The 12546-nt window shown below is 48.6% G+C and overlaps 1 protein-coding gene across 1 annotated transcript; it reads left to right on the top strand.

The window, feature by feature from the left end:
* Positions 1-4804: 4804 nt before the first annotated feature.
* Positions 4805-10219, top strand: LOC144159042 (uncharacterized). Its single transcript, XM_077690286.1, has 3 exons — positions 4805-5072; positions 7407-7642; positions 10158-10219. The coding sequence occupies exons 1-2, from the start codon at positions 4861-4863 to the stop codon at positions 7639-7641; spliced, it is 447 nt and encodes a 148-aa protein (XP_077546412.1). The 5' UTR covers positions 4805-4860; the 3' UTR covers position 7642; positions 10158-10219.
* The last annotated feature ends 2327 nt before the right edge of the window (positions 10220-12546 follow it).

The raw sequence follows: 12546 nt of genomic DNA, 5'->3' as shown, positions 1-12546 counted from the left end.
CAAAAAGAACCCCAGCCCATGGACACCACGAGCGCAAACCCTTCTGAAATAGCGCAGGCTCTCAAGGCGAACGGAGAGCAAGTAAATGAAACACCTGCAGTTGACAAAACCCACTGCCACTCTGAGAACCTCAACCCACCTCGGAAGCGCGCAAAAGAAACTTCTGAACCCGAGAAGCAGGAGAATAAGCTAGACGAATCTGACAACAGCCTGAAGATCGAATTAAGAGCGGAAATGAATGCGGCCGTAAATGAAGCTATAAGGGCGATGCAAGACATAATACAACGCGCCGTAGGAGACCTGACTGACAGAATAAGCCGCATAGAATCAACGATGAACAGCACAATGAGCCACATTGAGGGAGCTATAGCGGAAAAACGCTCAAAATACAGCAAGCCCTACGACAGGTACAGCTCCACCGATAGACGTAGAAGCACTGATCTCAATGACTGCAACGATGCAGACTACAAATAGGGATTCCCGGTACTGTGTCTGGCAGTGGAACTGCAGAGGTTTCCGAAAAAAAGAAGCATCACGCAGCTATTCTTAAGTACGCAGCAGACGCCCCCCGACATCTTGGCCTTACAGGAAACAGGAGGAAAAGCCACACTTGCAAGCTACAGATCTTTCATAGACCTTAACGCCACAGACAAGTCAGCCACCGTTACTTCTTTGGTCGGAAGGAATGTACCGGCTCTTCAGCATGACATCGAAGAAAAATTGATCGATCATGTTCTCCTGGAAATTTTCCCTACCTCCAAGAAAGGTGACACGACCCTGTTCATACTTAATCTATACAGCAGCCCCAAAAAACAGCACAGGTTCGCCAACCTCTTCCGCAAGACAATAGAAGCCGCCAAGGGGCACCCGCTGCTCATACTCGGTGATTTCAACGCGGCCCATCCCGCATGGGGGTACACGAAAGAATCGGTCAAGGGCAGAAACTTGTGGGCAGACGCGCAGAGGGAAGGCCTAATTCTGATCACGGACCCCAGCCAACCCACGCGGCAGGGAAATAGCGTCACGACAGACACAACCCCGGACCTTGCGTTCGTAAGGAACCTGGCTAAAGGTGACAGTGCCGATTGGAGCTACCTCGGCCAAGATTTGGGCAGCGATCACATCATCACAGCCACCTGGATCGCGACAGTCCCGGCCAAGCCTAAGGGGGCGGTGTGCAAAATTATTAACTGGGAAAAGTTCAGGCAACATTCCCAAGAAACTGGCGGTGAAATACGTGACATCGAAGAGTGGACGGCTAGACTTAAGAGGATGGCAGAAGATGCTACCACAACCATCCCCGAAGAAGCGGAATTCCAACAAGTGGACTCCAGGCTTTTACACATGTGGGAGGCCAAAGAGAGCCTTAAAAGACGCTTGAAGAGGAATAAATGCAATAGGCCACTCAAACGCCGCATAGCAAGACTCAACCTCGAAATTCAAGAGTACGCAGACAAGCTCATGCTGCAAAATTGGCATGCTCTATGTGAGCGCACGGAACTCCAGATGGGCACCGCTAAAGCCTGGAATATACTTCGGCACCTTATTGATCCCGCAAAAAGTAAATCCGAACAGTTCCGGAATATGGAAAAACTTCTTCACACACACAATCAGGGTGATGTACAAAAGAGAATCCAAGAGATGCAAGCTCGATACATACCCGAACACCCCTGCGAGAAGCATGAAGACTATGAAGGCGCTCCCAATGAAAAAATGAACCAACCGTTTACCATAGAAGAGCTCAAGGCGGCCCTACAGGGACTAAAACCGAAGTCATCGCCGGGCCCAGACGGCATCACTAATAAGATGCTGCGCAACCTCGCAGACGAAGAGTGTGAGCTCTTACTCGACTACTTCAACAAGTGCTGGCACGACGCAACACTGCCCAAGCAATGGAAGAAGGCGCTAGTACGGCTCATACCTAAGCCCGGGAAGGCACTTTGTGTGGAGAACCTTAGACCGATCTCCCTGACATCCTGCCTCAGAAAGCTCCTCGAACACATGGTTCTCAATAGAATCAACAACCACATGGAAGACAACCAGCTCTACCCAAACTCTATGGTAGGCTTCAGGGCCGGTTTGTCAACCCAAGACGTCATGCTGCAACTACAACACCAGATCGTCTACAACGAAGACAAGGCGGCCACTGACGCCCGCGTGATAGTCACGCTTGATTTAACCAAAGCCTTCGACAGACTCAAACATGATGCAATTCTCCGCAGTCTCCAGAAATTACAGGTAGGGGAGAAGACCTACAACTATATCAGGGAATTTCTGAACGACAGAACGGCACAGCTTAAGGTGGGACCCCATGATTCGCCTGAAATCTTAACAGGGAGCATTGGAACTCCACAAGGATCAGTCATTTCTCCATTCCTATTTAACGCCAGCATGATCGACCTCGCCAACAAATTGCAAATCATAGATGAAGTACATCACAGCATCTACGCTGACGATGTCACTTTGTGGACAGCGGGGGGCAGCGATGGAGACATACAAGATCGCCTTCAATTGGCAGTGGACGCTGTGGAGCAACACGCCAAAACAATCGGCCTTACCTGTTCTCCGGAAAAGTCCGAACTGTCGTACAAGCCCACGCGACGAGGTCGAAAGCCCAAGGATACCCCACAAAATCACAGCATAACGCTGCGAGTAGGTGATACCCCAATCCCCGAAGGGGCCGAGATACGTATCCTCGGCCTCCATCTCCAAGCCAACGGACACAACGGCAAGACAGTGCAAACACTAGAGAAAGCCACCCATCAGATCACGAGACTGATTGCGCGGATAGCCAACAAGAATAGAGGCATGAAGGAGAAAACTCTGCTAAAGCTCGTGTATGCGTTCGTAATTAGCAGAATTACGTACGTAGCCCCTTTCTTACCCTTCAAACAGGCAGAGCGCAATAAAATCAACAGTCTCATCAAGAGGGTGCATAAGCAGGCTCTGGGAATCCCGATATGTGCCTCTAATGAAAAATTTGAGGTACTGGGTATACACAACACACTCGAAGAGCTCATCGAGGCGCATCGCATTGCACACCTCGAGCGTCTGACCAAGACGGCCACCGGCAGGCAAATCCTCGACCGCCTACGCATCCCGTACGAGAGATCTTTCGGAGACAAACACACTGTTCCGGCCGAACTACGCAAAGGCATCTACATTCCTCTCCTCCCCAAGAACATGCATCCAGTCTACAACGAAAAGCGAAGAGATATGCGAGCCCTAGCGCTAGGGAGACAGCTTCAAGGAGAACCTCAAGTCGTCTACACGGACACTGCCTCTTACGAACAGCGAAGGGCTATGGTCTCAGTTGTCACCGACCAGGAAGGAAAGGTTCTCACCGCCTGCTCCATCCGAACACGACACCCCGAAGAAGGTGAAGAACTAGCCATAGCGTTAGCCCTAGCCACAACCCGAGCGAGGAAAATTGTCAGCGACTCTCAACCTGCAATCCGCAACTTCACAAAGGGGAGAATCTCCAGTGCGGCACTGCGAGTCCTTGCCCAGGAGGACAAGAACGTAGACACCCGAACCACTCTAGTATGGACGCCCGCACACGCGGGCCTGAAGGGCAACGAACGGGCCAACGAGGCTGCTCGAGCATTCACCTACCGAGAGCCCCTGCAATCCGCCCTACACCCTGCCGACAACACCAAGGATCGCCTGTGCACCTACCGGGACGTGCTCGACCAATACAGAGGCGAAAGACGGAAGTACCCTGCAGCCAACCCCTCGCTGACAAAAAAACAAGAAGTTGCATGGAGGCGTCTTCAGACCAATACATATCCCAACCCAGGCCTCTACAGGCATTTCCACCCAGAAATTCGGGACGGTAAATGTAAGCACTGCCCTCAGCTTGCAAGTTTGGCACACATGCTTTGGGAATGCCCTGCTATACAAAGAAAAGACTTCAGCAATACAGAGGGAACATTTATTATCCACACCAAGGAGCAGTGGGAGACCGTGCTGCTTAGCGAGGACCCTGTCATCCAGCGTTGGGCCGTCCAGAGGGCCGATGACGCCGCTAGGAGCCAAGGCATCCTGGCCGTCGTCTGAAGCACACCGGCCATAACTAGGCCTTTCCTCTGGACACAATAAAGTTACTTCCTCCTCCTCTGAATCAAAGTGTTTTCGTTTTTCTTCAAACTTGTGCGCCAGTTGCGTTTTTACCGTAGTTTTCACAGGCATGATATTTAGGGCCCTTATTTGTGCTTGCCAGGAACATCCTTCGCTAAAATATGAACCCTGTGGCTCTAGTACTTCCGATAATGTTTGCCCGCAAAGTACAGAACAAAATGCGCTCTGAGCAACATCTGGAAATTTATTACCAAAAATATATGTTTTTCTAGCCAAATGAATTTTGGGGATGAAATGTATACCAGGCGTAGATTAAGCATAAAAATTACCATTCGTACCTGATGAGTATATTTTTTAGTAGACGTCGCTAAATTTGACCGCGTCGAAGTGGCAGGTTGCGGCCGGGGTCCCCGCGGGTGCGTTCAAAATTTTTTTTCAGTCGGACGAAATTTTGCCCGCCGAAAATATTTGTGAATTCACGCATGAAATACAAGCGGGAATGAGGAGCGAATTTAAGCGAATTGAAGAGGTCAACCAGCCATGCTTTTTTCGATCTTATCTGAATAGACCCCTCTGTAGTTAGAGCCCCCTACCCCGAACTCAGATAAACTGCGCACTTCTTCAGATACCTTGACTCTGAGAGTTAGTCACAAAGCTTATGCCGCCAGTTATCTTGAGAGCTCGTTGAGACCTATGGAGAGATACCGGAGCCAAGAAAGTTTCGCACAAGCCCGTCTGAAATTAGAAAGGGCACTTCTGGTCTCAGAGAAGGTTTTCAGTATGCCTGGTCCTAAAATTAATTCCGCGCTGCTGCTGGCCTGCTTGACGGCATTGGCTGTTGGATCGAGCGGCCAGCGCCAATCAAATTTTGTCACCATGGTACAGTGCCTGTCAAGGAACGTGGGATCTGTGATGAGCACTCTGTGCGCTGGACAGCAGCTACTGTCCGCGGACATCGAGCGGGACTCGGCCAATTGCACAAACTGTGACAGGTAAGCTCACGTTACGGTAATTGAACCTTTTCTGATACGTCTTACCGTGTACAAAAAGTGAGTCCTAACTTTGGCCAATCGGGGATCTCCGGAGGGAGAAGTTTTTATTTGGTCAGGGAACTCTAGGTCAAGTGGGGAAAGTGGGAGTATAGGTAGGGGTGTGCGATGCCTGGGGCGTCCTAAAGGTTTAGTAGAGTTTAGGCAATGAAACTTCTGGGCCCCTTAAGAAGTCGTAATAGGTCGCGTGGAGTAAAAGAGCAGACTTCTGTCACCAAACTGCTCGCGTTATACTGCTCAGCGTGGAGGGGTCCGGTGTGTGAGGGCCGACGTGTGCAAATGAAGCATTTTGATAAGGGTTGAAAGTTCTGTAGCCCGTGAAGTTTCGACAGGGAGATGGGCAAAGCGCGGTGGGGACATGGAGGCAGTAGGTATGGGTGTACAAATTACAGATGGTCTTTTGGATAAGACTAAAGTTGATGAGTTGATACAATAGGATATAAGCTATTTGCTTTGCATTTGCTCCATATGGATGAAGGTTGGCTTGGCTTCTATATTCGTTGTGGGCTCCTAAAAGCGCTGGCGGTGCATGGCGCGTATACCCATGCACCACCAGCGGTCGCTACGTATGAGACCACCGATTGTCGCGGAGGTCACCTGACAAACCGATGCGAGCGACGACGAAGGCGCCATGCATTGTCCCATGCACACACGTCCGACGTGCCAACGTCGCCGCGGGCACTCGATGAGGTTGACGGTCTACGTCGTTTCTTCGGCACCCATGGCGACAGCAAAAACGGCATTAACGCAATAACCACTGCTGATAAGAAAGTCTTTCGCTTGCGATGTCCGAAAGAAAGGAGCATCACAATTTCTTTCCAGCTATGTCTAGGGTATAATAAAATGGGCGGTGGGCGTATTCCGCGAGCGCAATGGTTGTCTTCCAGTCATTTTCCGTCGCATGCGTCGTCGCGTGGCGGTACAGTGAGCCGAGAGGAGGTTTATAAAAGCGATAGTCTTTCTTGGGTCACTTAAATGCAGAAATTTTGGCCTTTCTGTCTGTACGTCTGTCTTTCTGTCTGTCTCGAAAGAATAAATTTATTATAAAAAATATGGTACCAACGATACAACGTGACCAGCAGAAACAATTAAACGAGTGCAGCGCCTGTAGCTACAAAATTAACGTGACTCGATTCAGCCACCCGGCCAAAGTGAAACAGATGCTGCGCAATAGTCTTGTGTACCTACAGCCAAATCTAAACGTCTAAGTCACGTGGCAACGTTCGTACCTGTCAACATTGTTGAACAAGAACAAGACATTACGTAAATGTAAGGTGGAAAATCAATACATACGTGATATGTGCAGTGTTTCTTTATAAAAAAATTTTGGATCCTTGATTTCTGCGATAGCAAATGAAATACTAGACCAATTGAAGAAAGCCGCCGCTTGCTGTTGCCTTAGTTTTATTAACCTTTATTAGCTTCATTGACTCTTCTTCCGCCTACAATTGGCCTTCGATTTTTTCTACTTGCATTCCAGTAAGCGAAGCGTCGTATGCTCACTTGTGTGGAGCGGCTCGGGATTAGAGGTTGATACAGTATACAAACTCACAAACTAAAGGAAAATTCTTCCAGGCAGAAACGTGTCGTGGCTAAGTTACAACTGAGCGAGCGAATTGTGACGACCCGCCGGCGCCGCCAACGACTAAACAAACACTAGGCCTATTGATTCTGTCGGAGGGTCGGCGGGCCGTGCACCAGCGTAGTCAAGCTTAGCCATATCATTTTGACGTCATACGAAACGTCATAAAAGAAATCGGCAGGGATGTTCAGAGAGGAGACCAGCATTTTCGAATTGATTTTTCTTTGAAATAATGTCGCGTAAACGCAGCGAGAGTGATCGAAACATGACCTAGACTCCCGACTACAATTTGGGCTAGTAATCCCGCAATGTTTACAAATAACTTCCCTGTCCCCTTAAGCAGACGACACTGCACTAATCAGAGCTTTGACCTCACGCCATTTTTTTTCCGGGTTTTCCGCTAACTTCCCTGCGCTAGCAGTGCGCCTGTGTAATCGTACCGCTCGCCCCGAAGGTACAAAAGGAGAAATCTGGTTGGACTCTCCGTGGATATTCTCCGCCATTGCCGTGAATTTCTTCGGCAAGCATTCCGCGTAACGAAAGCATCGAAAACGCGATCCGAAGCACCATAACTAGGAAAGCTCGCGAAATTCGCACGCGCCGTGTTCGGAGCAAAGCATTTTTCTTTCCCTTCAGGGCGCTCCGGGCAACGCAGTACTCCTTGTCTGAAGTTCCGGCTCTTGATGCTCGCGCAGGTACTTCATCTGCGTCGGCAACAGCCGGGCGATGTCCGAGTGCGGAAACTCTAGAGCAGCAAGGGAAGGGGCCGAACGTGCCAGCTACTGTATCGAGACAGCCGGAGTTGAAGGCGCCCACAGAGGCGGCGACCAGGAGGCCAGCCGCTATGGCCTCGAAGGAGGGGACTGCGCGCACAGATACCTGGCGGCCGTTCAGTGCGCCTACAACCCGGATACCAAGAGATGCGGCTAAGGTATGATATACCCGCGCTCTGAGAACTGACTGCAATAACACCTTTAAAGCTGATAGACGTTCGTGGGCTATCTAAACGGGGAAATTTTGGTCTGTCTGTTGGTCCACCGGTCATTTGAATATGGCAGATATGTTATTGGTCAGCCTGCTGACTAGTAGGTTTCAGGTACACCTGCAATTGAGGGGGTGAATGGTGGTGAGTGTGCGACGACTGTAGAGGAAAGGAAGGCTAGCGCGTTATATATGTAACGAGATCATGGTACAGAAACGGAGGAAACGATAAGAAAGACTGTAACGGAAATGGTGTAGAATGGAGGGAGAATTGCAAAGTGGAGGGGAATGAGTCAGACTGGAGGGGTAAAGATGGCGAGAAAGAGATAGATAATTCATGACGGTAAGGAATTAGACAGCAGACAGAGAGAGGGAAAGAGTGCAGCGTTAGGTGAAGGGAAGGAAAAGCTGGATAGAGACAGAAAAGAAGAGCGCTAGTGTTTGGGTGAGCAAGTGAGTCAAGTAGAAAATGGTGACAAGAGTGTGGCGAGTAGGAGGGTGGGGTCGTCGTGGGAAAGGTTGGTGAGGTGAACAACTGGGAATGCCTAAATTCGAAATATTCGGGGAAGCAGGAGTTGAGGTGCGGAAAACCAAATGGGTGGTTGCGAATGGCATTGGAAATGGGATGGTAAAAATCGAGTGGGGAGAGTTGGGAGTGAAAAAAGGGAGGGGAAAAACCAAGAGAAAAGCTGCACAAGAGGTATGGGAACAGAAGAGATTGAGGGGAATAAGATGACGGAGGGAAGGAGTGCAGGAAGGTGGAACAAAGAGGAAAAAAGGCATGATGGGAAGGAAAGGTAACAAGAGGGGGTGAACTGGAAGGGGAGGGGGGATTGGTGATGGGGTAAGTTGACAGAGGTTTGGAAGAGGAGTCGCCAAAGAGAAGGGAAATGTGAGGAGGTAGAGAATGGAGATTAGAGTGAGAGAAAGAGGGGAATTGGAGTTCGCGTGGTAATGGAGGCGGAGGAAAAACTTTTATTGTTGCCCGGTAAGGAGTTAGGAGTAGGAGAGGTGGGAGTCCCCTCCAATTCCCCCTCAGCCATAAGCCAGGAGTCCTTGGTCTCTGGCGGCGGCTTCGGCCATCCGGACTACTTGTAGCTGGATGTCAGCTTTCGAGCTGAGCAAGGCTGCCTCCCACTGCTCGGGTGTGTTTATAATGAGTGTTCTCTGACCACTTTTATCTGAGTGAGTGTAAGGAGGGCTAATAGTCCTCGAAAATTTCATCAGGCTAAAGGAGTTAAAGGAATGCTCAATCGCCAATTTCGAACAATCGAGTTTTGTTTCTTGCACTCGTAGGGAATATGCCCCATTAATGGTGTTGTGTATCCTGCAAATGTTTTGTTTCGCTGTCCAACCGTGTTCACTCCTTGGATGCGGGGCAATTTTTTTCAAGCATTGCATAGCATCGCAATGCCAGCGACGACTAGGCCGGAATTACCCCTAATCAAAAAACACAAAAAGTTTACATAATGACACAAACGTAGTGAATTTCACATTCCAGCTTCTCCGTGCAGCAGAATGTTCGACAGATTACCATTACCTCTGGACTTTTCTCAAGAATTTGTTGGTCACAAACGACACTTCATCCACTGTGTTTACACTGTTCCATACACTAACTAATAAAGCAGAAGGAATGTCTTCCACTATCATTAAACTGGTACAGAGCATACGTCTGCTTCGTTTCGCCCTGGTGGCTCCTTGTAAAGATTCGTTGTTTTGTCGGTGCTAAAATAAACGTAGTCGGTATTGCACTAGTGGAAAAGGATTATTCCCGTTAACGTTTCTTTGTATTTCCATTTGCTAAGCGCTACAGGATAGGGACTGGTTGCAGTGCACCTAAAACTGATGGCGTTCAGTGTCTTGTTTCTAGAATGACGTGAACTGCACCGAAACTCCCTTACCTCAGAAAATAAGCAAATGCTTCGAATCGTTTCAGTACTGCACTTTTCCGCTGAAATATCATTTGACAATTCAGAATACCTGACTAGGGGCCACCAAGTTGTCGGTTACATCGATCGATGATACCTAATCGCCACTGGGCTGATCTGTATGTGAAATGCTCAAAGAAAATAGGGCTAAGTGTGATCACGAAGTTTCATTCTTGGGGCACAAAAATGAACGTCGCTCTCTAATTAGAAAGACGGTTAAAACGCGACGCCTTCACCTTTCAAACGAGAGCCAAGAGGCGCAACTCCAAGCCGCTTCGACCGTGTCGATATGGCGCAGTCAGATAAATGTTGGCTTCATAACGCGCATGGCCGCGGTTCAATTTCGACCACGGGAATCGTTTTTTTTCTTTTTGAAGCGCTTACAAGGCAAGTCGGATTTTCTTCAGTGCAGTTTGGGCATAAAGATGGACAGCATTTGGGATCGAGGCATAGGAAGTTTCGCTTTAAAAACATACATTCGCCTAATCTGCGGCTATTTCTCATAGACGAACGAATTTCTGTTTTTATCTCTTGCAGTTGGAAGATCGCCGGCAATTTCAGCGTGAAAGGGATAGAGAATAAACAGCTAATCAAGCAAACTGTGGCTGTTGATTCGTCCTTCGCGTGGAAGAGTTGCCTAGCCCGGGTGCCCTTGGAGCGTCCCTGCAGACACAGCACGTGTTGCCAGAGGTATGTAGTGAACATGGTTAAAGCTGATAGAAGGCCATCCCACCGCTCGGGAGAATGGTTGGGGATAGCGGTTAGAGACGATGTGGAGTGGCAAGGACAAGTTATGTGGCAAGTGGTATTACGACACGGCAATTGCAGTTTATCGTCTATATAGGTTGGGGAGATTGAGTGGATGTTGGGTACGTTGTACTGAGATTTTCACGTGCTACGCGCATTTGAATACTTCATCTTTGGTTAATCGAGGATGGGGTGGAGGCAGGGTGACGCGAAGGTTTCAAGCCCCTATTGTAGTAGTAGCTCACTAACCAGCTCAGGGATGCTGGTATGATCTAATATTTTTGGGCATAGTGTTTTGGACGTAGTTTTCTGGCATGTCATCTTCATTTCGCGCCATCAGAAGTGTCAGCAGCCCGATCCTGCAGAAAATAACGTTCGCAAGGGGTGATTCAGCCACCAATAGTTTCAACAAGCAACTGAATAACCATCAAGATTTGATATCGATCTGGAAAGCACTTAGCCTAGAACTTTTTTGTCAATTCTCCGCATAGGTGTACGTCCGCACGGTGTTTGACGGTGTAATGAGCTTTTTTCGCCAGATATTGCCTTACGGCAAAAGTGGAACTCTTCAAAGGTAGAGCACTGCACCCGTTTCACGCAAAAATGCGGGAAGACACCAGTGATGCAACTTCCATATCCACATCTGACTCTCCGGGAGTCTCCCGGAATGGAGCCCTGTACGTCGGAGGTGTTGCATACGGGCATTTCCAAGTGTTCGGCAGATCCACAACACGTGTTTATCGTCAGCTTCAGACGCAGAGAACGCAACCAGGGCCACGTGTCCACAAACTGGTGAATACTTATACACCAGGAAACATGAGACCTGGGAAAACGAGATTACTTCCGCCTTAGAACCATTGGAGCCTTCGTCAAGCTCAGATTTTTCAGACTGGTGAACACATGTGTTTTTTCAATCTTGAAAAGGGGTTTGCGCGAGACCATAGTCCCGCACATACACAGGCATAAACATATGTACCTGCGTAGGTAATTTCGAAGTTCTCTAGTTACATACCACGAAATAAGAAAGGTTATCACAAATACATTCAAGTTATACACCAAGATAGCGAAGGCGGTGGTGCTGATGTTTCAAGCTAATTGCTTGTTGCTACAGGTTAAATCCAGAAGATGCATCGTTTCCTTGGTACAAATCTTCTTTTCGTAGAAAAGCTAGCGTCACCTTGGGTTCAGCTATTAGGCCCTACGCTCCTCCCGTGCGAGCTGCGGTTAACTTGTGGGCAAGTGACGACACCTGCTCGCATTCGCGAAATTTCCCTGCGCATGGCAAGAAGAACGCCCCTCGGCGGCAAGAAAATCTGAGCACAATAGATACATTCGCTTGTCTTTCACTGTTACCAAAGTTTTTCTTATCCTGTTTCTAAGTAATTTCATGTTTCCATAAAAGTGTGATATTGTGGAATATGCAAAACGTACATTTGTGGCCTGTCAACTACGGTGCTTATGTGTGAGCATCGTCTGAAGTGGTGAACATTGCAGGTGAGGGCCTGGAAGAAGCGCATGTACCACTTGGTAAGGAGGAGTACAATACTCATCAAACTGCAGGGGTACGCCATGGCAAAGGCGACTGAGCTTGAATAAATGATATCAAGTGATTGCTAGCTAAACGAAATAGAGCATGTGGCCTGCATCTTTGGGGAAACCTGCTCCATATCTTCGCCATATCTTGAAGGAGGAGAAAACGCTTGATAAAATTCGGGTGTCAGCGCGGGAAATTGTAGCTTTGTCACGAATCTACCAGATACTTCTGGGAGCCCGAATTATTTTCCCAACTGCTGCGTTTTATGAGAGCTTCCACAAATCATCTTACGGCATTACCTGGGCATGAAATGGGCGTGCGATAAGAATAAAATAGGCAGGTCCCAAAACTGTTTTGATCATGTATGTTGTTGGGGAATCAGTTCGTTGTTTATTGTGGACGTTTTCTAACCAGCATAACAATGCTATATATAGATATAAACTCTGGGTTCCCGAAGAAACAAAAGAAGTGGGCCATGACGAGGACCTTGTGTCCGTGAGGCGAAGTCCGGGGACGCCCGGAGCGCGGGCTCTAGTAAGCGAGGTGCACGAGGAGTAGTCTTTGTAGGGTGGGCCAGATCTTTACCAAATGCTTTGCTGTAGCCTGCTAAACAGGAGCGGGACAGAAGGGGCACATCTATTCAAA

This window comes from Haemaphysalis longicornis, unplaced genomic scaffold, assembly GCF_048455015.1.
Source record: "Haemaphysalis longicornis isolate Haplotype H1 unplaced genomic scaffold, Haemaphysalis longicornis Haplotype H1 scaffold_10, whole genome shotgun sequence".
Taxonomy (NCBI): Eukaryota; Metazoa; Arthropoda; class Arachnida; order Ixodida; family Ixodidae; genus Haemaphysalis; species Haemaphysalis longicornis.
This window is presented reverse-complemented; position numbering and strand designations above follow the sequence as displayed.